The sequence below is a fragment of the Papaver somniferum genome, unplaced genomic scaffold, assembly GCF_003573695.1.
Source record: "Papaver somniferum cultivar HN1 unplaced genomic scaffold, ASM357369v1 unplaced-scaffold_114, whole genome shotgun sequence".
Taxonomy (NCBI): Eukaryota; Viridiplantae; Streptophyta; class Magnoliopsida; order Ranunculales; family Papaveraceae; genus Papaver; species Papaver somniferum.
The window spans coordinates 860,348-884,815 of record NW_020620381.1 but is presented as its reverse complement, the minus strand read 5'-3'; the positions used below and the strand labels follow the sequence as shown (position 1 = coordinate 884,815).

General features: G+C 36.6%; 6 protein-coding genes, 1 non-coding gene and 1 pseudogene across 8 annotated transcripts; 6 read left to right on the top strand and 2 right to left on the bottom strand.

The window, feature by feature from the left end:
• Window positions 1-4,584: 4,584 nt before the first annotated feature.
• Window positions 4,585-5,612, bottom strand: LOC113328709 (L10-interacting MYB domain-containing protein-like). The gene is made up of 2 exons (XM_026575731.1): window positions 5,280-5,612; window positions 4,585-5,178 (listed from the first exon to the last, which is right to left on the bottom strand). The coding sequence occupies exons 1-2, from the start codon at window positions 5,610-5,612 to the stop codon at window positions 4,585-4,587; spliced, it is 927 nt and encodes a 308-aa protein (XP_026431516.1).
• Window positions 5,613-7,867: 2,255 nt separating this feature from the next.
• Window positions 7,868-10,563, top strand: LOC113328781 (wall-associated receptor kinase 5-like). Its single transcript, XM_026575795.1, has 3 exons — window positions 7,868-8,839; window positions 8,963-9,163; window positions 9,268-10,563. The coding sequence occupies exons 1-3, from the start codon at window positions 7,939-7,941 to the stop codon at window positions 10,539-10,541; spliced, it is 2,376 nt and encodes a 791-aa protein (XP_026431580.1). The 5' UTR covers window positions 7,868-7,938; the 3' UTR covers window positions 10,542-10,563.
• A 111-nt stretch (window positions 10,564-10,674) lies between these two features.
• Window positions 10,675-12,826, bottom strand: LOC113328782 (annotated as a pseudogene).
• Window positions 12,827-15,441: 2,615 nt separating this feature from the next.
• LOC113328708 lies at window positions 15,442-16,342 on the top strand. Its single transcript, XM_026575730.1, has 3 exons — window positions 15,442-15,665; window positions 15,903-16,285; window positions 16,338-16,342. Exons 1-3 carry the CDS (start codon window positions 15,628-15,630, stop codon window positions 16,340-16,342), a joined length of 426 nt encoding a protein of 141 aa, XP_026431515.1. The 5' UTR covers window positions 15,442-15,627.
• Window positions 16,343-16,568: 226 nt separating this feature from the next.
• Window positions 16,569-17,516, top strand: LOC113328707. Its single transcript, XM_026575728.1, has 3 exons — window positions 16,569-16,587; window positions 16,667-17,374; window positions 17,476-17,516. The coding sequence occupies exons 2-3, from the start codon at window positions 16,696-16,698 to the stop codon at window positions 17,514-17,516; spliced, it is 720 nt and encodes a 239-aa protein (XP_026431513.1). The 5' UTR covers window positions 16,569-16,587; window positions 16,667-16,695.
• Window positions 17,517-18,230: 714 nt separating this feature from the next.
• On the top strand, window positions 18,231-19,724 carry LOC113328943. 2 transcript variants are annotated; one of them, XM_026575941.1, is made up of 4 exons: window positions 18,231-18,430; window positions 18,517-18,607; window positions 19,412-19,466; window positions 19,551-19,724. In XM_026575941.1, exons 1-3 carry the CDS (start codon window positions 18,234-18,236, stop codon window positions 19,415-19,417), a joined length of 294 nt encoding a protein of 97 aa, XP_026431726.1. In that variant the 5' UTR covers window positions 18,231-18,233; the 3' UTR covers window positions 19,418-19,466; window positions 19,551-19,724. The 2 variants fall into 2 exon arrangements, with proteins under 2 accessions (XP_026431726.1, XP_026431728.1); XM_026575943.1 differs by lacking the exons at window positions 19,412-19,466; window positions 19,551-19,724 and adding an exon at window positions 18,862-18,946.
• Window positions 19,725-21,252: 1,528 nt separating this feature from the next.
• Window positions 21,253-23,032, top strand: LOC113328706 (probable nucleolar protein 5-2). Its single transcript, XM_026575727.1, has 5 exons — window positions 21,253-21,381; window positions 21,768-21,968; window positions 22,055-22,555; window positions 22,638-22,691; window positions 22,790-23,032. The coding sequence occupies exons 1-5, from the start codon at window positions 21,253-21,255 to the stop codon at window positions 23,030-23,032; spliced, it is 1,128 nt and encodes a 375-aa protein (XP_026431512.1).
• Window positions 23,000-23,070, top strand: LOC113328972. The gene has a single exon (XR_003349672.1). It is a non-coding gene; the product is annotated as a small nucleolar RNA R66 (small nucleolar RNA).
• The last annotated feature ends 1,398 nt before the right edge of the window (window positions 23,071-24,468 follow it).

Below are 24,468 nucleotides of genomic sequence, written 5' to 3'. Positions count from 1 at the left end.
AACTAGAGATAAATATTGATGATGAAATAAAATCATGTGATTGATAATTTTTCCGAGATTTTGTTGTAACCGTGTGCATAAATATAGACTGACTCTATCAGTACTGATTGTTTGAAGTATGTATGCATAAATATCGATTGATCCAATTGCTACTGATGTTATTAGTTTACTTGATGTTATAAAAGTTTGGATACCATGGAATAATACAAATTTTATCTATGTAATATAACTGAATAAATTCTAGTGTTTTTAAACTTTTTTGATATCTTAACTAAACTATAGTCCTTTTTAATGTATTGTCACAAAGAAATAAAGCATGTACACTAAAGATGAAAAAGAGAAGAAGATTAGGGGCCGTAACGCCTGTGCAATTGCATAATAGAAACAACTCATTTTGTGGATCCTTTAGATTTCTGATAGCTATCATCAACTGTATGATCTAGTTGACTCTGCTTAAAACCATGTCGCTACAAAACCGTAAGTACAAGTTAATAGGCCCACCATGAAGCTTCCCCATACTTCCGGTCTACCAATATTGATAGGAAAAACACCTTCTACAAGACTTATGAGATCATTAATTGGCCAAAATAGCTCACTTTTGTCGATATTAAGATGCAGGACCCTGCTTCCGCATTCGGATTGTATAATACCTAAGGCTTTGGAGGTATCCTAAGTATCACCAACATGTATGTCGTTGTCCAAGTATCAATATTGTAAAATCGAAACTACACTCAGTGGCAATTTTCTTTACAATAAGGTGCAATGTTAAGGCAAACAAAAATGGGTCAAGTGGGTCTCCTTGCTACATCCTTTCAGAAGACATAAGAAACTTATTATAGTATAATCTAGCTAGATTTGCGTAAAAGAAATTTCACCCACTAAGAAATAACCGGACACTACTGCCTAACTTCCTTGATGAGTGTTGGTCTATCAACCAAATTAAAGGAATTAGAGAAATCCACCGGAAGAATAAAGATGTCATCCGTAATACCTTTCATCCCCAAAACATGTTGACAGAATGAAGAATACTCTCACCACTGCAGCGAATGCCCAGCCCAAATTGATAACCACGCAAGTAAATTGCCGTTTCCTTCCCTACAGTGGAAGCATCCGACTTGGACACCAACCTGCCCACTACTATAGGTCTAAGGCCCCCACCAGGTTTCACGAGTGGCGTAAGTGCTGCGCTGGCAATAAATTCCCCAGGAGCAGACAAGCACTTACCTGCTAGTCAAAGATTGACCACCTTCGTTGTCCTACATGGATTTAAAGAATTTTTCTCACATACATTTCATTGGAGAAGCTCTTATATATTATATTATCCTAATTTCCGGGAAGAAAAAAGACGGACTATGGTATATAGGTATCACCTCCTTTTACTACTTAGTATTCCTAATTTATATTTTTTTGGTAGTCCCCAATTTATTTTTATTTTTTTATTTTTTTCGGCGCAGTTAAACCGCACTTCTCAGATCAAACCCAGCCAGCCACATCAACCCCACTGTTGATCCAGCCGTCATCCTAATAACATGATACCCGCCTGTAACTCAAAGACGAAAAAAATAGGGAATCCAACCCTCCGTAATGAGAATCGACCCCCTCGCCCTCACTATAAGGGAAAGGGATGCCATATCCATTCTACTAGACTGTAGTGAAACAAGCCCGAATTGATTTATTAGTTTCCCCCAATTAGTGTATTTTGTGGCTCTTATCCTCTACCATCTTGAGATAAGTGTTAGAATACGGGCATCCAACTCAAAACCAATTGGCTACGAGTGGAGAGGCCCTAAGGGTCTGCTGGCATCTTGGAAACCCAACAACATATCCTAAATAGAGATATCAGTTATCTAACTAGGAATTGGTTAACTTGAATTATGTTTGTCTCAAATTTTATCTTATCCCATATTAACATAGAAGTTGTTTGGTTAACATCTCAATCACCCAACAGAAATCATAAGTATAACTTGAATCATGTTTGTTTCGCTCTCGAATTTAAACAACAACATGCAAATAACAGTATCCAAGTCTAACTCATCCAATTTAAACAACAATATGCAAATAACAGTATCCAAGTCTAACTCATCCAATTTAAACAACAATATGAAAATAACAGTATCGAAGTCTAACTCAACAGTATGCAAACATTAGCCGCGGCGGCGACGCTGATAATCATTCCACATTGCATCTGCGATTGAAGTTCGAAGTTCTGAAGCTACTTCTCGTTGTCTATTTCTCCCAAGTGTAGGGCATTCACTGTCTTGTTGCATTCTTGGATCGGTTTCTAGTAGGTTTTGTAAGTTCTCATCATCGAAAATCAAGTCATTAATGCACTCTCTGCGGATATGGTTATGAAGGATGCAACATGCAAGTAAAATTTTCACTTGTGATTCGAATGGATATTGAGGCTGCAGTTGCAAAATAGTGAAGCGTCTTTTAAGTATACCGATAGCACGTTCAATTGCATTCCGTAACGATGCATGTCGGAGATTGAATAATTCCTTTGCATATTTTGGACGATTTCCACCAAATTCCTTCAAGTGATAACGGACACCACGATATGGAGTAATAAACTGTGGCATATTGGCGAATCCTGCATCAGCGAGATAAAATTTACCTGTACAAACAAAAAAAGGCTAAGTTATCAATCAAGCTCTCCGTGGATATAACATAAATGTGATTATAGACTCTACTGCATATAGGATCTTCTTCCCCATTCTAAAATGAAGTACAAACATTGTACAATTTTCCCTGCAACAGTAGGAATAGGAATGGCAGCTATTGCAATGCAGTGCTAAAACCAACAGTAACTACCAAAACCAAAACCCTTGTTACTGCCCGTATTTTACTCGATTACCATTTGGAAGACCACTGCACTGAGAGCCACCCATGAGTTATTATCTCTTTTCTGAAAGCCACCCGTGAGTATCAATGAAATGGATTCACAAATGAGATTAAGTGGGTCTCGGAAGACCACTGAACTGAGACATGGGAAGTGTAAAAAAACAGACAAATAGTTCCCAATAATCATTAAAATGTCATGCTCTCAGATGCGAATAAATATCATGCTCTGGGAATAATCATTAAAAAAAACAGACAAATAGTTCCCAATAATCATTAAAATGTCATGCTCACAGATGAGATTAAATATCATGCTCTAGGAATAATCATTAAAAAAAACAGACAAATAGTTCACAGATGAGATTAAATGTCATGCTCTAGGAATTCCAAACACATAATTCAACTGGAGGGTTTCTTTGATAGTAAATGATGAATTGAACAAATGATGAAAAATACAGCATGACCAGCATGCCTATCTATCTAATTAAAAAGTAGTTGTCTACCTGAGCTTCCCGTTAAAAAGATGTCAAAGCTAGAAACATGGGTTGGCAATAATATTTGGAAGTAGAATGAGAAATATATGATAGCACGTTATACCTTCGGGCACAATTAATCTATCGCATCTTGTTAGAGCTGAATCTAGTATGCGTGAATCAGCAGGCGAGCCTTCCCAACCAGCTAGAACATACTGAAACTGTAAGTCAAAGGAACAAGCTACTAAAACATTTTGCGAAATGAACCCTTTTCTGCACCAAAAAGGGAGTTGTTCGTCGAGACCAACCATTGCTGGTATTTGTGTTCCATCAATGGCTCCTATACAATCCTATAATGAAAAGAATACGAGTAAAAAGTAGTTGGTTGTGGATACAAACATATTTATATATACAACAAAAACTAATTGAGTTTATGTGATAAAGCTTGGTTGAAGATATGCAATACCTTGAAGTATGGATAAAATCTTGGGTTTTCTAAGATTTCAGTGGGGGTATCAGGCCCTGCTGGTACAAAAAAATCATCTGCCAATGCAACAATAGCATCCAAGACTGCATTAAAATGTCTACTAATTGTCTCACCTGAATGCTGAAAACGCTCTTGAAGTATCCTGTTACGTTCATTATGTCCAACAGCAAGCATAAAAATTGCTACTTTTTCTTCAACACGAACTCCATTACTATGACGAAGTAACTTCTTTTCTTTCAACATATCACATAATCTTAAGAAAACATGTTTTTCCATACGAAAACTATCCTGACATCGTGCATCATGACCATTTAAGACTTCATCTACATGAGATGCACCACTAAGAATTGAATCATGGCATATTGTTTTCTCCAAAAAATATTGGTAATAAACAACAATTAGTGTTGTTGTGGCTGCTGTTACAACTACTACCAAATCTTCTTCATCGTCAGAACTCGCCATATTACGATATCTTATATGTACCTACCAACAGAAAGAATATAGAAGATTAAAAATCATTATATCAATATAAAACACACAGAAAATTAAATATCAACATGGAAACTTTAAAAATAAAAACATTTCAATTTAATTCATAGAGCAGGAACATAATTCATAAAAATTGAAAGGAAAACTACTATTACAGTGCCATAACAACACTAAACTTAAACATTAACCAAATTAAATCTCTGACACAAACTACTAAATGAAAAGAAACTTAAACATAGCCTAGTAATTCGAAATCCCTGAGAATACTATGTGGTCAAACTTCACCCTATCAGACACCTAGTCACTTAAATTGGAAGGATAATATGCGGAAATATTGAGCTTCGATAACAACCACTGTCGTTTCCTGTTCCCAATCAATGCAATGAAAATCTTAGCTTTCTTTTCATCTTCCAATAAATCTAGCGCCTGCACAAAAGTATCATCATCCAAATTTGGTACATCCTCGAGTGCGGACACTAAACTTGCCTCTAAAGATGATGAAATTTTGTTTTCTTCTTTCTTAGTCGCAACATTGTTCACAGCCGCTGCCATTACCTGAATTGCATCTACCATTCCTTCTCCTGTACTCTTTTTGGTCTTTCTAAAAGGACGTGAATTCAGACCTGTTGAAGCTCGATCCCTTTTTTGAGTGTCAGATGTACGCAAGTCCTCATCCTTATATTTATATCCATTCTCATTCTGTTCTTGAGGGGTATCTGGAGATTGCGTGTTATCTAAATTTTCATTATCATGGTCATCATCATCTTGCACAGTATTGTCATTCCTACAACGGTTATACCTTCCATTGGCCCTATTATCCCCAAATATAATAACTAACTCATCAAAGTGAGCAAGGGTCTTTGTCCTCCAGCATTTGACATCAGGATGCTTCTGCAAGTGGAATTATAAAATTTTCCTATTAGCATATCTTCTAAATACAAAACGAAAATCAAAATTCATTCAATTGTTAATGAATAACATAAATTACAAACCTTGATATAATCATCCCATACAGCATCATCAGCAATCACGATTTCTCGCGACTGATCCCATCCAAATCCACTTTGACCTCTAAGAGTACTCACAGCAACATAGTTCTTCTTCAAAGTTTTCATACGATTTTTCAACACATCCTTGGTAAAAGAAGAACCAAAACTCTGCTTGAAATTATCAACAAAGTGTGTCCAAGCATATTTGCTGAATTGACCATCGAGTAGTTGTCCTTTCTGTACTTGGTCTTCCATTAGACCTATGAACAGTCTATCCATGGGAGGAGTCCAAGTTGTCCTTCCAGTTTGGGGGTTGGATGATTGATCACTCTCCATATTCTATAATCAACTGAATATGTAAGCTATTGCTAAACAAACTTTTCAGGAAACTTGGCCACACAACAAAGCTTAACCCTGTGAACTTGGGAAGCTAGTAATTACTCAAACAAAGCTTGTCATAAACAAAATGAATTACCTACTGATTCAATCAAATCTACTAAAAAATCTTTCCCAAATTTAAGTCATACCAACCTACTATAAACAAACAACCTAAATCATTATAATTGCGATGATACCAGCAACATGCAATTGATAAAAACAAAAGAAAACATATGTAGTAATGAGAAGAAAAACCACTATCAACAGAAAAACCAAATCATTAATCTATGAAGATGATATCGGCAACATGCAATTGAAAAAAACAAAAAACAACATACACAATAATAAGAAGATGGATAAATATTCATGCATCAACAAAGATGATAAGAAAAAGAAAGAGGATGAATATGGTACCAGTAACTTGCAATTGATTCCTAGAAGATATGATATGAAAACCCTCTATATAAAAAAAAAATTGAATCAGATTTTATAGTAACTTGCAAATCAGATTTGCATGATAAGAAATTGAATCATAGAAATTACTAGGATGAATTGAATCATAGAAATTTAATCAGATGTAAAGAAGAGTACCTTGTATCGATGTAAACGATGAAGATATGCATCGGTATATATAGAGGAAAAGAAGTATGAAAATCTCAATCGTGGGTTTAGTGGTTATACTGGAATTCGTGGGTTTCAGAGTGGGATTGTGCCATTCTATTCTTGGTGAGGAAATGGGAAAAACAGGTATTCGAGAGAATACCTTAATCGTACTTTTTGAGGCTACGAAATCATGGTGGGTTTTGTTATTCTTATCCCAAATTAGAATTTAGGGGAGAAAAACACAATAAAACCGTTTAATCTGGATAACCCATCCTAGGATGGGTATATCCAAGCTACCAAACGCGACCTAAGAGATTATAAACCGCGGGATCTTAGATTACCCAGACAATGTGGGACTAATAATCTCAACATGCCCCCTCACGTGTAGCCTCGTTGGGTCTAACACGTGGACAATAAATCGGGTGATGCGGAGTAAAGGCGCGGTCAATGACTCGTCGCAAATAGCCTGCTCTGATACCATGTTAGAATACGGGCATCCAACTCAAAACCAATTGGCTATGAGTGGAGAGGCCCTAAGAGATTATAAACGGCAGGATCTTAGGTTGCCCAGACAATGTGGGACTAATAATCTCAACAATAAGCTCTCCTTAGCTAACGGTCGAAAGTTATTTTTGCTACCAGGAGGCAGAGTGCGAATTCCACCTGCATTAGGATTGGGGTGAATTTTCTTATTTCCTTACCAAGCAACTTACTGGGCAACATCAGTATCAGGAAAGAGTCGTAAGACACGCCATCAACTGCTAGATCATAACTTAAGACAACTTGCAAAGAAATGGTCAGACCTCAACGAAATAGTGATGTTTAAGATTACCGGGCAGGCGGCCAAGTCAAAAACATGGACTGAAATTGTCAACTTACAGAGATCACGGACAACATCAATCAAATTTCTCCCAATAAAATCTGGCAAGTGAGGTAATACCTATAATGAATCTAACACATAAACGTACGAGACGGCCTTTTGTAGATAGAGACAGCTTGAAAGAGTCGTCTATTGTCCACCAGTCGGAAGCAGCAACTCAAATAGTCAATTTAGAAAGATCATTGTTCATGACCCACACCATTAATATGCGATGACATATTTAGTTGCAATTGGGATGGTTTAAGACAATGAAATGGTCATATATTGCCATTGGGATGTATTCTTCTTTAATGAGAAACTAACGAAATATTGATATTTAAGGCTACCGGCCAGGCGGCCATGTCAAAAACATGGACTGAAATTGTCAACTTACAGAGATCACCGACAACATCAATCATATTTCACCCAATAAAATCTGGCAACAAACAACTTGTCAAGCTAAAGACCAGGTAATGACTAATATTATATGGTTCCAATTGGGATGGCTGACAACAAAACTGAACACTCAAAATAGCTCACCAGCTTCTTGAATTTTTCAAAATTTTCATCTTTGAGAAGGTCATCTTCGTGTGGGTTGCATTACTCTGGAAACGAGTGTGACGCTAAATAAGTATATTTCACTGAAGAAGACATTTCTTTATCTAGTGTAAACTGTTCATTGGTTTATTTTTCAACTATTTATTAATAATGTTGTCAATAACATCAAGATGTTCCGTATACATATGTCATCGAACTATCATAATTCATAAAGATCAAATTTTCATCCAGAAAAAAATCATAAAGAGAAAATACTAATAAACCATGGATTTACATCTTCTCCTAAAGCTTCAGTGTTTCCTCCTGTTATTATGTCTGCAACTAGCATCTACTGCAGAAACACCGATGATCAATGATTCAAGAGTAATTGCCAAGCCTGGCTGCCAAGATATGTGCGGGAACGTTAGCATACCCTACCCATTTGGTATCGGCGATGGTTGTAGCATAGACAACTATTTTTTTATAATAAAATGCGACAACGGAGTACCAGTATATGGCTCCAACATAACTGTCTCAAATATATCAATATTCAGCGGCGAGATGACAACCAACCTGGGAATAGTTACTAATTGTTCAGATAAGAGTATACAAACGAATAATGATTGGACATGGGCAAAATTTGGGAAGTTTACCTTCTCCAGTACAAAAAACAAGTTCATAGCTATTGGTTGCGACACCTTGGCATATATAGTAGGGAATGGTTATAACTCAACGATTGGTACAGGATGTATGTCATACTGCGATAAAATAGAAGATACCACAGATGGAATTTGCAATGGTGTTGGTTGTTGCGAGGCCTCTATTCCAGCCGGGCTTCTGAAATATCAAACGGGAATTGGAAGCATGTCTAGTCCCCGTAGGAATTTGGAGTTCAATCCATGTAACTATGCGTTTTTAACTGAAACAAGTTCATTCAACTTTTCTTCTTCATACCTCAAAATTTTCAAAAATTATGGGACCTTAAGGGTTCCCGTAGTGCTCGATTGGACTATTGGTAACGAGACATGCGAGGAAGCTCAAAGAAATTTAACGAGCTACGCATGTGGACCTAACACTGATTGTGTCCCGGCAGCCAGCAGTGATGTTGAAGGTTATCGCTGTAGTTGTAAAACGGGCTACGAAGGGAATCCGTACCTAAACATGAGTACTGTTGGTCATTGCAAAGGTAATATTTACTGATTACTGTTCTCTTGATAATTTAATTAGCTCTCAAATTTAATGAGAAATAACTCTGATGATAATACGAACGTGTATATACGAACTCTTTTGCATTTCCTTTGCGAGATAGATATTAATGAATGCACCACAAGTCAACATAACTGTCCTGAGGGACCAGGAAATAAATGCACCAACACAGAAGGGAGCTTCAACTGTTATTGCGATAAGGGATATAGTCCTGGTGTCAGAAATAATACCACAAGTTGCCTTCTCGTAAGTCAGAGCAATCTTCCCGGGAGTCCGAATAATAGTCTTAACAAGATTGTTGTTGGTAAGTGTTAGCCTAGCTGTGCTTTTGAAAATCTTCTATTATGTTGTTTTAGCATATTGCAGACGGGGATATCTAAAGTTTTCTTAACTATATTTTGCATACAGGTGCCTGCATTAGCTTAGTTCTTCTACTTGTGAGTCTGGTGACTGGCTTCTGGATATACTGGGGATATAGGAAAAGAAAACACATGGAAGTCAGGGAAGAATTCTTCAAGAAAAATGGTGGTTTGATTTTAAACCGACTCCTTGATGAACGGGAAGAGGATATCGAGGCCAGTAGAAATTTTGGCAAAGGAGAAAAAAAGCACCGATCAGTTGCTACAATATACACTGAGCAGGAGCTAAGCAAGGCGACTAACAACTATCACGAGAGTCAAATTCTTGGACGAGGAGGGTTTGGCACGGTGTATAAAGGAACCTTATCTAATGGAGAAGTGGTTGCTATTAAGAAGACGAAAATAGTCGATATGAACCAAAATGAGCAATTCGTTAATGAAATTGCCGTGCTTTCACAAATCAATCACAAAAACGTGGTTCAGCTCTTGGGTTGTTGTCTGGAGAGTGAAGTTCCTTTGCTAGTTTATGAATATATTTCCAATGGGACGCTTCACCAACATTTACATGAACGTGGTGAAGGTCCAACTGCTCTTTCATGGGAAAATCGTTTAAGGATAGCCTCAGAAGTTGCCGGATCATTAGCCTACTTGCACTCTGAAGCTTCCATACCCATAATTCACAGAGATATCAAATCAGGTAATGTACTTCTAGACGATGATTACAAAGCGAAAGTCGCAGATTTTGGTGGTTCGAGGTTGAATCCTACCGATGAGGCTCAGTTAAGCACAGTAGTTCAAGGCACATTTGGGTACTTAGATCCAGAATACATGCAATCAAGCCAATTAACAGATAAAAGCGATGTTTACAGCTTTGGTGTGCTTCTTGTGGAATTGCTGACCGGTAAAGCTGTATTTTCTAAAAACAGGCCTGAAGAGGATAGAAATCTGGCTAGTTATTTCCTTTCTTCTTTGAAAACCAACAGATTGTTTGCAATTCTTGACGAAAATTTGGTAAAAAATGATATTGAGCGAGTCAGTAGTGTACATGGGCACCAGCAGATTCAGGAAGTGGCAGAACTGGCACAAAAATGCTTAAGAATGAAGGGAGAAAACAGACCTTCAATGAAAGAAGCAGCAATAGTGCTGCACGGAATAACAAGGGTGTCATCTAACCACCCTTGGGTCTTAGATGATGAGGATGTAACGAATACAAGAAGCAAAGAAGAAGAGCGAAAGCTTTTGTTAGAATCAGCTGAATTACTATCTTACACAGACAGCATACCAACAATCGGTGATAGCAGCAAAGGGATATCGGCACGCTAATATATATATATATATATATATATATCCCATTGAATAAACTATGGGATGTGTTTACCCGTAGTTTCTGTTACTGACATAAAAATTCTGTAAAACTCGAGAAATAAGAGTTAAATACGTTTCAGTAGACTAGTAGTTGTTCTAACTGCGTGATAAATCTCAGTGCGGTCAAAGAGTACACCACAAATCATAATTTGTCCAACAATTAAGGCGAAATCCCATCAAACATCACATATAACGTCAACAACCTAGTTTTACAAAAATCCTGTCTGCAGATCACAAGTTACAACTAATGGCGAAATTGTCATAACCTCCAATAATTCCAGTAACAAGGGCTGTCTAATCAAAGAGAGAGAATCCCATGTCGTCATCGCTCTCCTCTTTCTCTTCCTTCTTCTCCTCAGCTGCAGGTGCTTCAGCAGCTGCTGCACCACCAGAGCTTGCTGCTGCACCACCAGAGCTTGCTGCTGCACCACCACCAGAGCTTGCAACAAAAGAGCCAGCACTTGCTCCACCAATAACCACCTGAAAGACCCAATGTCACAGACTCATCAACAAATGAAACAGATAATGCTAAGGTTCTGAAAAAGAAAACACAGCAAAATAAAACTCAACATGACATGGAAAGGATCTTGATCACAAATTAGGACGAACACTTGACATCAAAAATTTCCTGATTTGAACTCATATGTAAAACAGAGAAACATCAAGATTCGAATCAAGTGGATAACTAAATTCCTGCTTGGAACCTTGAACACATACAAATCTATTGTTTCATTTACATTGAAACATCAGATAAAGAATAGATTCACCACAACACAACATTCCAGAGCATTACTTCATAATCATTGAAACACCAGATAAACAACGATCCAAAAGAGGACAAACACTTGACATCACAGCTTTTCCTGGTCTGAATCCATATGTAAAACAGAGAAAAAAACAAATTCCTACTTGGAACACCTTGAATACATACAGATCTAATGTTCATACTAATTGCAACACTCCTTTCGCGCCTCCATACAATCAATACTGCTACAGGGGGTTACCAAATGGATTGGTAACACCCCATGAAATTTGATAACCTCCTGTTGCAACATCAAATGTAGTGGGAAGAACACTAAGATCCTTAGTGAAAGGCATGGTTACAGTTTCAAAAAATGACAGAACACTAAAACATATAAACCCACAGGACAAATGATATCGACCACATCATTTGACGCCACGAAGAAAACCCTTAGAGCTCCTTTACCTATCATGAATGTAACCAAATAAAACCACAATTCCCACAAAAGCTGTTCAATAACCAAGACTAGAAAATCAAAGAGCAATTTTGATGCAAAAATTACCAACCATCCATGAATTACATAAATCAACAATCTATACCAAAAAAATGGTACCATTAATCAACTTAACAAGTCCCAATTCCAACAAAAGCTCCTTTACATTGCATTGATTTAACCAACTAAAACCCCAATCCCCACAAAAGCTGATTAATAAGATTAGAAACTTAGAGCATAACAAGTCCCTTAAAACCCCAATTTCTACAAAAGCTGTACCTAAACATGTCATCAATCAAAACAATGAACATGCGGAAAATAGTATCTCAGAGCATACATGAATCAACAGTAGAGGTTCAAAATCTATACCACCAAAAAAAAAAAATCCGCTTCATCAGTAATTTTAAAAGCAGATTCAAAACTCACAAATCTCAATTTCTAGCCGAAAACTAAAGAATCTGGAAAAAAAAAAAACAAAAAGAACACATCCAAAACCCCCAAATCTAGACTAAGCTAGATGAAAATCAACAATCTATTCAAAAAAAAAAACCTTACATGGCATGGATTTAACCAACTAAAACCCACAAAAGCTGTACAAAAACATGACATCAATCAGAACCATGTGCTAAACTACTTGCAGAGATTCATGTAAATCAACAATAAAGGTACAAAAATCATATCCAAGAAAAAAACCTTCATCAGTAATTTCAATAGCAGATTCAAAACCCACAAATCTCCATTTCTAGTAGAAAAAATTAAAGAAATCTGAAACAGAACACAGATCTACAAAGTTTCATAAAGAAATCAAACCTGGAAGACACCAGAAGTAGGTGTAATCAAAGAGAAGTTGGATTGAACAGCACCAGAAGAATCACGAGAAAGAGCTTCTTGAACCAATTTCCTCTCCAAATCATAAGCACAGTCGGCTGATGCTTCAACATCACCTTCGTACTGCTTTGCATTCCATTTTCCACCTGAACTCTTGCAAACAAATGTGAAGACTCACATTTTTTTTCTTTCTTAATGCATCCAGGTTTTGGACACAGGCAGCCAACTGAAGTGCTTTCCAGTCAAAATAGTAAACTGAGTGGGACAGTGGTTCAGACGTATGAGAGCCGGTAGATTTGTTCCCGTCAACGTCCAGTACATCCCGATGGAGAGTTTCTCGTATGGGCATCCCCACCCAATCCCACTAAAATGAGATTTCTTTTTAGAGGTAGGCCATGGATTATAACCGTGAAGGTGTCGCTATTCATCCATATAAAACACATCCAAGTAAAAGTGATACAATAATCTCAAATAATCTTAACCGTCTAAACTGTCCTTTCTCCTATTCAGCCTAAAATAACTAAAGAATAAATCACCTACTTTATCTTCATTCGTAAACCCAAAAACTCCATTCGTAACGACAAAAAAAAAAAACCATTAAACTCCCTTCCCTCAAAATCCTGAAACTCTCAGATCTGTGAAAATCATCCACCGATCTTTGATTCTCTCTTTTCAATTCTTACTTACTTCAACCAGTGAAACTATAGCCATAAAATCGAATCATTTTTAAACCTAATTTTTGACCTAAATCTTCTCAAAACACAAGATGGTGAAAAAACAAACTCAACAGAAGAAAAAGAAAGATGAAAAATTAAACAAAGCAGTGAAACAAACTCCAAACAATAAATCGAAGAAAAAATTCCAAAAGGTAAGAATTGTATCAACTAAGTAAATTTCGTCATATTTTTCATTTGTCAATTCGAAACTATGGTGATGGTGTTAAATTATTTATTTTTTGATGAAATCAACATGAATCAGTGGGTTTTGATTTGGTTTCATCAGTGATTTTTATAATTAGGTTTAGGTTTGGTTTCATCAGTAATTTTCGTAATTAGGTTTAGGTTTGGTTTCATTAGTGATTTTTCATCTGTTTTCATGTGTTTGTAGCCATTAATTAGGTATAGGTTTATTTTTTTTCATTTGATTATTCACAGTTCAATTTAAAATTTTCTGTTGGTGTGTTTATTTGATGTTTGTATGATGAAACCATATTTTGCTTCACCATTTCTAGTTGTGGTTTACATATGCTTGAAACCAATTTTCTGTTTGTGTGTTTACTAATGTTTGTTTAATGTAACCAGATTTGGTTTCACCATTTCTGTCTATGGTTTACATATACTTGAAACCAATTTTTTGTTGGTGTGTTTACTTAATGCTTGTTTGATGTAACCGGATTTGGTTTCACCATTTCTGTTTATGGTTTACATATGCTTGAAACTTATTCTGATGGTATGTTTACTTAATAGCTATTTGATGTAAATAAATTTGGTTTCATCATTTTCACTTATGGTTGGAACTAAATCTGTTGGAGTTATTTATTTATTTATTTTTGTGTCTTCGATGGAACCAATTTTGGTTTCATCATTTTCATTTATGGCTTACTTATAGTTGGAACTAAATTTGTTGGTGTTTTTACTAATTGGTTTCTTTGATGCAATCAAATTTGGTTTTATCATTTTTAATTATGGTTTATTGGAACCAATATATGTCGGTGTCTTTACTTAAAGTTTATGTGATGTAACCAGATTTGGTTTCACCATTTCCAGGTTTGGTTTGACCACGTTTAAGAGCTCGATTACACAATTAATCAACCAGTAACATACAAATGCTAAAATCTATACATGTTGTGAGAAAAAAAGGATAAGTTAAAAGGCAATTATGTTGATTTTGAAAAGCTGAAATCAACTATGTATGTTTGTAATTTGTGAATCAACAATTTTCTTTTTCGAGTGCTGGGAATATTTGTTTGTAACTTCAGGTGAAATTTTGGACTTCATGTCTGATATGCATGAAGAGCCTGTTGAACATAAACATGAAGTTTCTAAAGAGGGTATATCAGAAAAGATGGGAAACATGAGAGCAAAGTTGGCATTCAAAATCCTGATGGCAAAAACATATCAATGAAAACATTGGTGTAAATATCAACTAGTTGTAATACTTATAAGCAAGCTGTAATAGCATTTTGCAACATTATATATTTCCTGTCAGAATGCTTCAAGAAATATCTATCATGATCTATGTAAGAAATATTGCACGACTTCAAATTCTTAATCACATGCATACCCGCACTACGTGTACTAAACACAGTTGCGATCGTACCGTCTCCGATTTGACTATGGGAACTCCGAAACAGAATTTCAACTTTATTAGGAAGTGATGGGTTGTTTTCTTGTGCACTACTAGTAGGAGAGGTACGGATATAATATCCAACATCACAAGAACAAGTGAAGTCTAAGTGAGCACAAAGATGACCCTCTAAATACTCCATAGAGTACAGAGAAAGAAAAAAAAAAGGTTTCCTAAAAGATGACTAAAAGTAAAGGTTTCTTGTGCATCTCTATTTTTAATGGGGCAAATTAATAAAGTGTCCTGCTTCAAACCATATAATTAATAAACCGTCCAAGCTTTTAAATTCTTTTAGAAACTGGCCTTTTTGTTAGAGTTGACACCCGGGCCCACCAGATCGGTCAGCTGCGTTGAATAAGTCAAACTCGGTAGGAGAATTTACGACTGTGTCGTTTCCCATTTAAAGACGCGTGTGGTGTAATCTCTCACCACACTTTCTCTTTCCCCCTCGTTCTCTTCCTCCCTCGTTCTCTTCTCCTAGGGTTAGGTATTGAAGCTGTTTGAAAAGAAAAAGAGTCCTGATGTTATTGAAGTTGTTTTTGCTGAAGACATAGATGTTAGTGAAAGACCAGAGTGTATTTGGAAGAAAAGTTCTACATATTTAGGGATTCAGAGATAGTGGTGATACAGTGAAGATGAGGTACAAACCGGGATTGAAACAGTCTGAATCAAGGTAAGATTAACGAAACCCGTGACTTAATATATGATGAAAATCATTGTAATTGATTTAATTGATCGATTGATTTTTAGGGTTTCTGTTTTTTTTCCTTTGTAATTAGGGTTTATTTGAAACCAAATTTTTATTGTTTAATTTGGGTTTAATTTTCGTGATTGGGTGTAATATTGCTTAATTAGGTTTTCATTTGGTTTTCATAGGTTTATATCTGATTTTGTTTCATTTGTGTTGCAGTCAGTTCAAATTTAGGAATATCAGTGTATATGCGGAGCCAAAGAATGAGACTTTGGCATTTCCTGATTGCCATAGAGATGAAACAGAGTTGATGACACTTAAGTATATGGTGTATAAGGGTTTGTCTATGGATGTTAAAGAGAAGTTTAATTTATATTGGTTTAAGGAAGAATGTCTGCCACTGCCATTGTTAAACAATGATGATTTTGATAATTTTTGGGAGGATTCTTTTGTAAATGAGGATGGATGTATATGTTTTTGGATGGGGATGAAAGACACAGTGTTTGGGACTCCAAAGACTACACCAAAGAAGAAGACAGTTAGTAAGGGAACCACCCCTAGAAGATCCCCAAGGCTAAATAGTGTGGATAAATCAGTTGAAGGTGCATCAAGAAAGCTGAGTTTCATGGATGTCCCATGTCCAAACATTCTCAGGCTAGTAGCAGTGGTTGCAGTCAGTCAAAAGCTACAAATGAAGTTAAGTTTGTTGAAGATGTGGACAATATTCAGCTGGAAAACACCAAAGAAGATGAATGTCACCCAATTGAGAATCCAGAAGCTCCTCCAGTATATGACAGTGATGAAGACATTGAGTATGGGTCAGATGAAGAAGACAAGAAGAGAAAGAAGAAGAAGAAGAAGAAGAAGAAGAAGAAGAAAGGAGAAAAAGAAGGCAAAGAAAAAGGTATATTTCATTTATAACTGATTTCATTTATTATAATTTGTAACTTATTATATGGTACTGATTGATCTTGAATGTGCAGGTAAGGATGTGGATGAAAGACCTGCTTACATGGATGACTTTGATGATGATTTTGGTCAGTACATGAAGGGTGAGCATGATGTAGATCTTTTCCCTGAAGAAGAAGTTTTTACTCCAGTAGATCCTAGCAAAATGGAGGTAAAAACTAGATTTGCAAATAAGGAAGCATTTAAGAAACATCTCAGGGGTTATTGTGTTCTTAATAAGTGTCAATATATTTTGGATAGAAGTGCTCCCTCTAGAATTAAGGCTGAGTGTAGGTTTAAAACAGAACATGATTGTCCTTGGTTTGTGTATGCTAGCAAGAAAGAGGGTGAGAAGACTTTTGTTCTTAGGAAAGTGAATTTGGAACATAAGTGTGAAGGGGATCCCCAAAATAGGAATAGATCTGCTGATCCTCATTTTGTAAAGGATTTTGTTCTTGATCAGATGAAGAATAAGCCTAAAAAAGTTGTTCCAGACCCTTATAAAATCAAGGAAGACTTCTTAGCTGAAAAGAGAGTAAATATACCATATACATGTGCATGGAAGGCTAGGAATCTAGTTTTACAGTCATTATATGGGAACTATAAAGAAAGTTACAATGAAGTACCAGCATTCTGCAAGATGTTTACTAAATGCAATGATGGGTCTGTTGCTAAGTTCACTTTTGACACAGTGAATAACACCTTTGAAAGCATGACACTCTCATTTGAACCTGCAATGAGGGGTTGGCGAAAAGCATGCAGGGGAGTTATAGGGCTTGATGCCTGCCATCTAACAGGGGAATATGGGGGAGTATTGATGGCTGCAACTGCACTTGATGGACAGAATGGGTTAGTAATGTTAGGAATTATGGTATGCAGAGCTGAAACAAAGGAAAATTGGATTTTTTTGAAGCATTTGAAGGATGCAATATTAGCACATCCAGTGAAAGTGGCTTTCATTTCAGATAGGCAAAAAGGTTTATTGGAAGCTGTTGGTATAGTGTTCCCTGGCCATCACCACAGATACTGTTGGAGGTAACTTTCTTGTCTAACTTTGTTTCTTGTTTCTTTTGTTTGTCAGATCAGATAAAGCCTTATGTTAATTGCAATGTGTTAAAATGCAGACATTTATACAAAAATTTCAGAAGGATTACAAGGGTCTTGAATTATACAGTTCTTTATGGAATGCAGCAAAAGCATACAAAGAAAAGCATTTTCAGGTTTGACAGTTCACAACAGTTCTTTGTTATTGGTTTTATGCACTGTTTGACAGTCAAGTTAGCTAGTTTTTGATTGGCTGTGCAGGAACATTTTGACAATATTGTGAAACAGAGTGCTGCAGCTGGTGCTTATCTCAGTAGAGAAGATCCTGCTACATGGTCCAGGGCCTTTTTTAACCCTATTCACTGTTGTGAACATATGAACAACAATTTTTCAGAGTCTTTTAACAATATGATCAACAAGATGAGAAATAAACCAATTATAATGATAGGAATGATGTATGCTAACTTAGTGATGGGTACATGGTACAATAGGAGGACTGAATCTGCATCATGGGTAGATGGTAATTTGGTTCCTACTGCTATTACATTGATTAAGAAAATGTTGGAATTTGTGACTGACTATGGTGTTGACCCTTGTGTGGCTGGAGAGTTATATATGGTGACTAGTCCAAAGAATTCTGTGTTCACAGTGAACATACTTGCCAAGACTTGCTCTTGTTTGCAGTGGCAGTTGAGGGGGTTCCCCTGTATGCATGCAGTGAGTGCATTGCATAGCATAAGGCCACAATGGAGAAAGTAAGATTTCTCTTTTTTTAAATCTGTACCTTGTCTCAGAACTTAAATGTATCTAGCACTAACCTTTACATACTCTGCTTGAGCAGGTACTGCAGTGATTACTATTCAGTGGAGAACTATAAGGCCACATATGCACCAACTTTTGCACCACTAGATGATAAAAGTGAATGGGTCCAGGTACTTTTTCTTCTTAAATTTGTAACTATATGCCCTATTTATATTATCAACTACATTGATATAAGTGCATTTGTTCTTGCAGCCAAACATGAACAAGAAGATCTTGAACCCTCCTCACAGTAGGAAACCAGGAAGACCCAAGAGAAAGAGGGTAAGAAGTTATGATGAACCTCGTGTTGAGAAGACAAAAAGGAGGTGTGGGAAATGTGGAAATGTTATTAACCACAACAAAAGAACATGTGCTGGTGGTGAAGTGGGATCTAATCCAACTGCAAAGAGGCAAAGGACTGAATGTGATGCACAAAGCTTCACCTTCAGCAACATAGAGCCAAGTCAGACTACCGGAGTTAGGGGTGCAGCTAAGTCAAACAAGAAGAAGAGAACGGCATCATTTGTTGGTGAATGTTTTACAGGGCCTGGCAGTCAGCCTTTGGCAACACCATCTTCTACTCAAGCTTCCACAACACCTATGAGTCTGCCATCTATAGCACCATCTTCTACTCCACCCTCTACAATAAATAACCTTTATCATAACTTCTTTGGCATTGGATCTGTATCTCAGAATATAAAACAAAGAAAGGGAAGGGGAAATGGAAAGGCTAAGAAGAAATGATTTGAGATCCGTTTTCTGATTTTTTGTGTTTAAGAAGACAATATTTTTTTCTTTTGTAGACTTGAATTAATGCTGAATCAAAAGTGGCAGGTTGTTTATTAGTACATTTGCAGGTTACATTTTCAGATTGTTGAGTTCCTTACATATAGCATTAAGTTGTAAACTTGAATGCATAATTCTGTTTTTTGCAGCAATGAAGACTTCATCTGAGACCCATTTAAAACCGTCACAATCTGTACAAGTGAGGTATGCTATGTTCTTGTTGTGTTCATTCTTGCAAAATTTCATCTCCATCTTTGATTTGCAGTGATCTTTGTTGCAGGTTTGCAGTGGGCAGTTTTTGAAGCAATGACCAGATTCTCCGCAAGCGTAACAACCATTCTCTACTGGTAATTTCACCATCTTGCATTTGACAGGATCGATGGCATCGTCAAACCATTCAAAGTACTGACAGGTTGGAATTGAACACTTCAAAAACATTTTTTCGTTTGTTTCTTTTGCTTTTGAACACAATAGTTTCCTTATACCATTACATGGTATATATTTGCACCTGGAATAAATCCAAGGACATACCTTTGGATCATGAATTCCCTGTGCACAGATAGAACATGGAATTAGGGGTTGTTTCAATCTTAATCTTACCTTGCTGCTGCTACTGCTGCATGGAGAGTTTACTTCATTTTGGCTCATGTCTTATTTATTTTTATTTTTTTGATCTGTTGAGTATGACAAATAATATGGTTCTTCTCTGCAGGGCCTAATTTATATGAATGAAGCTGAATCTGACCGTTACAAATCCGACCGTTACAAATCCGACCGTTGTAATGAGTCACCGAGTTGACTCGATACTGGTTTGTTTACGAACTCAGACGAGGGTTAAGTCGTCTTTTACCTAGCAGGTTAACTGCCACATAGCCAGTTAACTACCTAAATCCGTTTTTTGAAAAAAACGGGATGGAAAATGTCAATATCGGCCAGTTTATATAAAGATTCAAAAAAACGGCCAGTTTCTTAAATATGGTTCAAAAAGGTGGTTACTTTATTAAAAAGCCCAGAGAGCGTCAAAAAAACACCCAATTTCCGAATAGAGCACCAATTACAAATTACAAGTTTCCTAAAAATCTAATACAGAGTCAGAAACTAAAAGATGGAGCTGCCCTTAGGTTAAACTAATTTTGTTAATCCTTGAATTTAATGAAAGCTTCACCAAACATGACATTATTCCGGAATGCACCGAACATAGAACTTGTTAACCCCCTGCATACAAAAGAACTTTAATTATCTATTCTACAATATTATTCTGTTGCAAATCAATTTACCTCTTGATGATCTTTTACTTATCTGAACTCTTCACGAGGGGAAGTCGGAAGTATGCCCGTATGGCTTGCATTTGCTGAGTATATCCTTTCCTTCATGCTGGCTTGCGAAAGCAGAGCCCGAAAGCCTATTTTTAGCCCCAGTATAGGTCCCTTGGGGTTTTTAAGGGAAACCATAACTTCTCTTCAACTTAACTTCTACAAAAGCCGAAATTTGTGTAGTTGCACCGAAAAGAAGAGTTGTTATTAAAGATAAATACCAAAAATAGATTGTATCTGCTTTTTAGCTCCAGAGGTAGTACGGCTCTGTGTTCTATATCAAATAAAACTCTTTATATATATCTTTCTTATCAGGTTCTCATATCTTTCGCAGGATTTGTACGAACAGAAGATTCAGGTAGAATTCAACGTTTTACCTTTTTTTCTTTTTTTGTGTGATCTCTTTGTTGTCCTGTTTTTTTGCACGCAGTCCTATACGGCTATACTCGTATAGTTTCTGTTGTTGGAGACATAGGTAGGCTCGTATTTGTATATCTCTATATATCTGTATGACTATTTAATCATGATTCTCTGCATGTGAATAAGTTCTGTGTTTTTTTTTCTAGTGTAATATTGGTTTTTGTTCTTTTAATTGAAGGGTTTAATCATGATTCTCTATTATTTCGGTGATATTTTTGTTGTTACAGTAAATTGATTGTCGTGCATAACACTCCGCGATGGAGATGATGATGGGTATCTTTAGGCGGTTGACAGGACTTTTTTCATCGGGGCCTGCTGTTCAAGATTCAGCTCCTAATAAGAGTTTGGATGAGTCTCGGAGGATGGATGATAGACCTACGGAAAAGGTAAAATCCCTTTAATTTCAACACATAGCAGTGCAATATGTGCTTAAGAGGTATGGTTGTAGCCTGCCTCTATAATATGTGCAACTTTGTTGTTTGAGGAGCTAGGCTAAGGCGCCTTAGGCACAAAAAAAAAAAAAAAGTTGCATACATTTTTGCACTTTTTAAGCGTTTTTATTATTAGCTAGGCGCCCGGTTGCACAACTGGTGTGCCAAGGACTCGACTTTGACAACATAGGTTGCCAATACTCTGGATAAGCGTTTGGTATAATAAAGTTGTTTTGACGCATTATCGTGCTATTCAGTTGGGTTTTTATTTCCTAGTTGAAAATATATATTATCATCTTTTTGTTACATGGTGTAACTTGGCTTATTCCTCTTGTGGATAGATGGATGCCAAGTTCATTGAGGCTGTAGGTTTATTCGATGAGCTTGACAAAATGGTTAATAAGTATGGAATGACGGTGTGGAATTTGTACGGTGATCACTTTCCAGAGCTTGAAAACATTGTATCAGACAATGTCATGTATGCCAAAGTAGTGAAGTTGATGGGAAACCGAACAAATGCTGCCACTCTTGATTTTAGTGAGGTATGGCGTTTCAACTGACCAAATAAATAGAAAATGTACCATGTGTGTGTTATGATGTTGATCTGTTCATTGTATTAATTACTTAGATCCTACCTGAAGAGGTTGAGACTCAATTGAAAGAGGCAGCAGCGATATCCATTGGATGTGAGCTCAATGAACTGGATCTCATCAATATCAATGGGCTCTGTGACCAAGTGTTGTCTCTTTCCGAGTCTAGGGATCAGCTCTATGGTGACTTGAAAACCAAAATGAACACCATTGCCCCAAATCTTACTGCTCTTGTTGGCGATCTTGTTGGAGCACGACTCATTGCTCATGCTGGTGGCTCGCTGAACCTTGCTAAACAACCTGGAAGAACAATTCAGATATACAGTGCAGAGAAGGCTTTCCACAGAGCTCGAAAGACAAAACATGCTACACCCAAATACCGGCGTATCATCTATAATTCTCCTTTGATTAGTAAAGCTGCCCCTAGATTCAAGGGAAAGATGGCTAGAACTCTGTCAGCCAAGATTGCATTGGCCATCAGATATGATGTTTTGGGAGACGCTCAAGATAACACCATGGGTCTGCAGACTCTTACCAAGGTAACAAACTTGGGAGTTTTGTTTTCAGTATTTTCAAAGTCTCTCTTTTGGACTCCTTTCTGATTAGAATGTTCTTGAGTAGCTTGAAGCAAGGTTGAGAAGTCTCGAGGGTAGAGCGATGCCTCGTCCTATAGAGGTTGGATTTTTTGCTCCAGTTTCTACTTTATTACTGTAAGTGATGTAGGTTATATACGAGGTATTTATCGTTTACTCATGGTTCCTTTTTGTATGTAGACCTACAATCGATCAGCTGATGAGGTAGCTCCAATGTTGTTCGAAAGCAAGATAAAGAAGAAGAGAACTAAAAGATCCCTAGTGGAAAAACAAGAGAAACCATTCGAAACCGAGGACGATTCACAAGGCCAGAACGACATAAGGCAGATTCATAAATCCAATGATGAAGATGATGCACAAGGCCAGAACGACACAAGGCAGATGCCTAAATCCAATGATGAAGATGAAATCTTTGCGACCTGATTGTCTCTTGATAACAGCTATAAGCATTTTCTGAGGATTCACGTCAGAATGAAAAACATTAGCTAATACTCTATTTTAATTTGTGATTAGATTTTCTTTACTTCAAGGTTTTTGATTGGTCAAATGTATATGATGAATGATGCACTGGGCTATGAGAAATACAAATTAATTATCTGTTTTAAATGATAGAATTTACCCCCTCTCTCCCTTTGTCCCTTAGACAACAACAGTAGGTGCTATTATTTATGGTTAATTAAATAGCATTAATATTATAGGTTGGTTGCTTAGGCACAACTATTCATAAAATCTTTAAGGATTTCCTACCTTAAAGGGTCGAGAAAAGTGGTAACGTGCTGCATATATCTGGTGTCCATTCATTTTACGAAAAAAATAATAAATCAAGTACGAACAGTTGGAGACATATTTGTAGAGAACGATTGATAAAAGTTAGAGGAGTTTATAAAATTCTAGAATTTTATAGTCTAAAAGTTGCAAAAGCGCTAAACTGGAGGAGGTTATGAAGCAAGAGACGCAAGAAAGCTCAAGTACAGTGACATGGAAAAGGATTAAGCACGTAAATTTTCAATTAATTCATTCAAAAAAGCATGAAATATCCAACAGTACTCATGAATCTAATAAGGGATTGAGAACATGTCCCATGAACAATACTACCCCACCTCTCTGATGAGAAACATGAAAGGATGATCGGCTACAAAGTCTATTCCTCGAGGGGAAGAATCGTCGTCAAACAAACTCATCCACACTTCAATTGCAAGGGTAGAAGCAGCAGCTTCAGTTACTTTTTTGTCTACTTCAACAAAACACTTACGGAAGACTTGCGTAACATGAAAGTTCTCACCCATCAACATATTATCTAATTCGGCATTATCATTGAAAGGCATTACTAACCCCATCTCCTGTAGAACTCTTATTGCGTCAAAATTAAACATGTAGTTGGGGATAATCCCACAATCACACCCTTGTAATGATAATAGCATAAAATCTAAGTTATAATAGCTAATTCAAATGTTAATGATATTATTCACCACTTTGACACATGAATGATTCTTCAAAGTCCTTCTTTCATGATTGTATTTAGCTTATATGAGAGCTCAAAGATGTAGCTTACATTCAACAATGGAGGAAATCTAGATACAATCTAAGTGGTGGATATCTCTTCTTTACCATTTCTTTAACTTATTTCTCAAAAATCCTCATTCTTTCCTCTGTGATTTCCGGATCCGGAAATGTATTTTTCTGAAAAAATAAGTAGAAATTAACATGAGTTCATTTTGAAGAATGAACCGCAACAAAAAATAAATAAAAATTAACACGGAAAGGTACTTTTATCCATTTAATATTTTTAAATAATTATGGACTAAAGAGTAAAGGCGTTATCCCAAAGGACCAAAGAGTAAAGACCTTTTCCCAAAGGA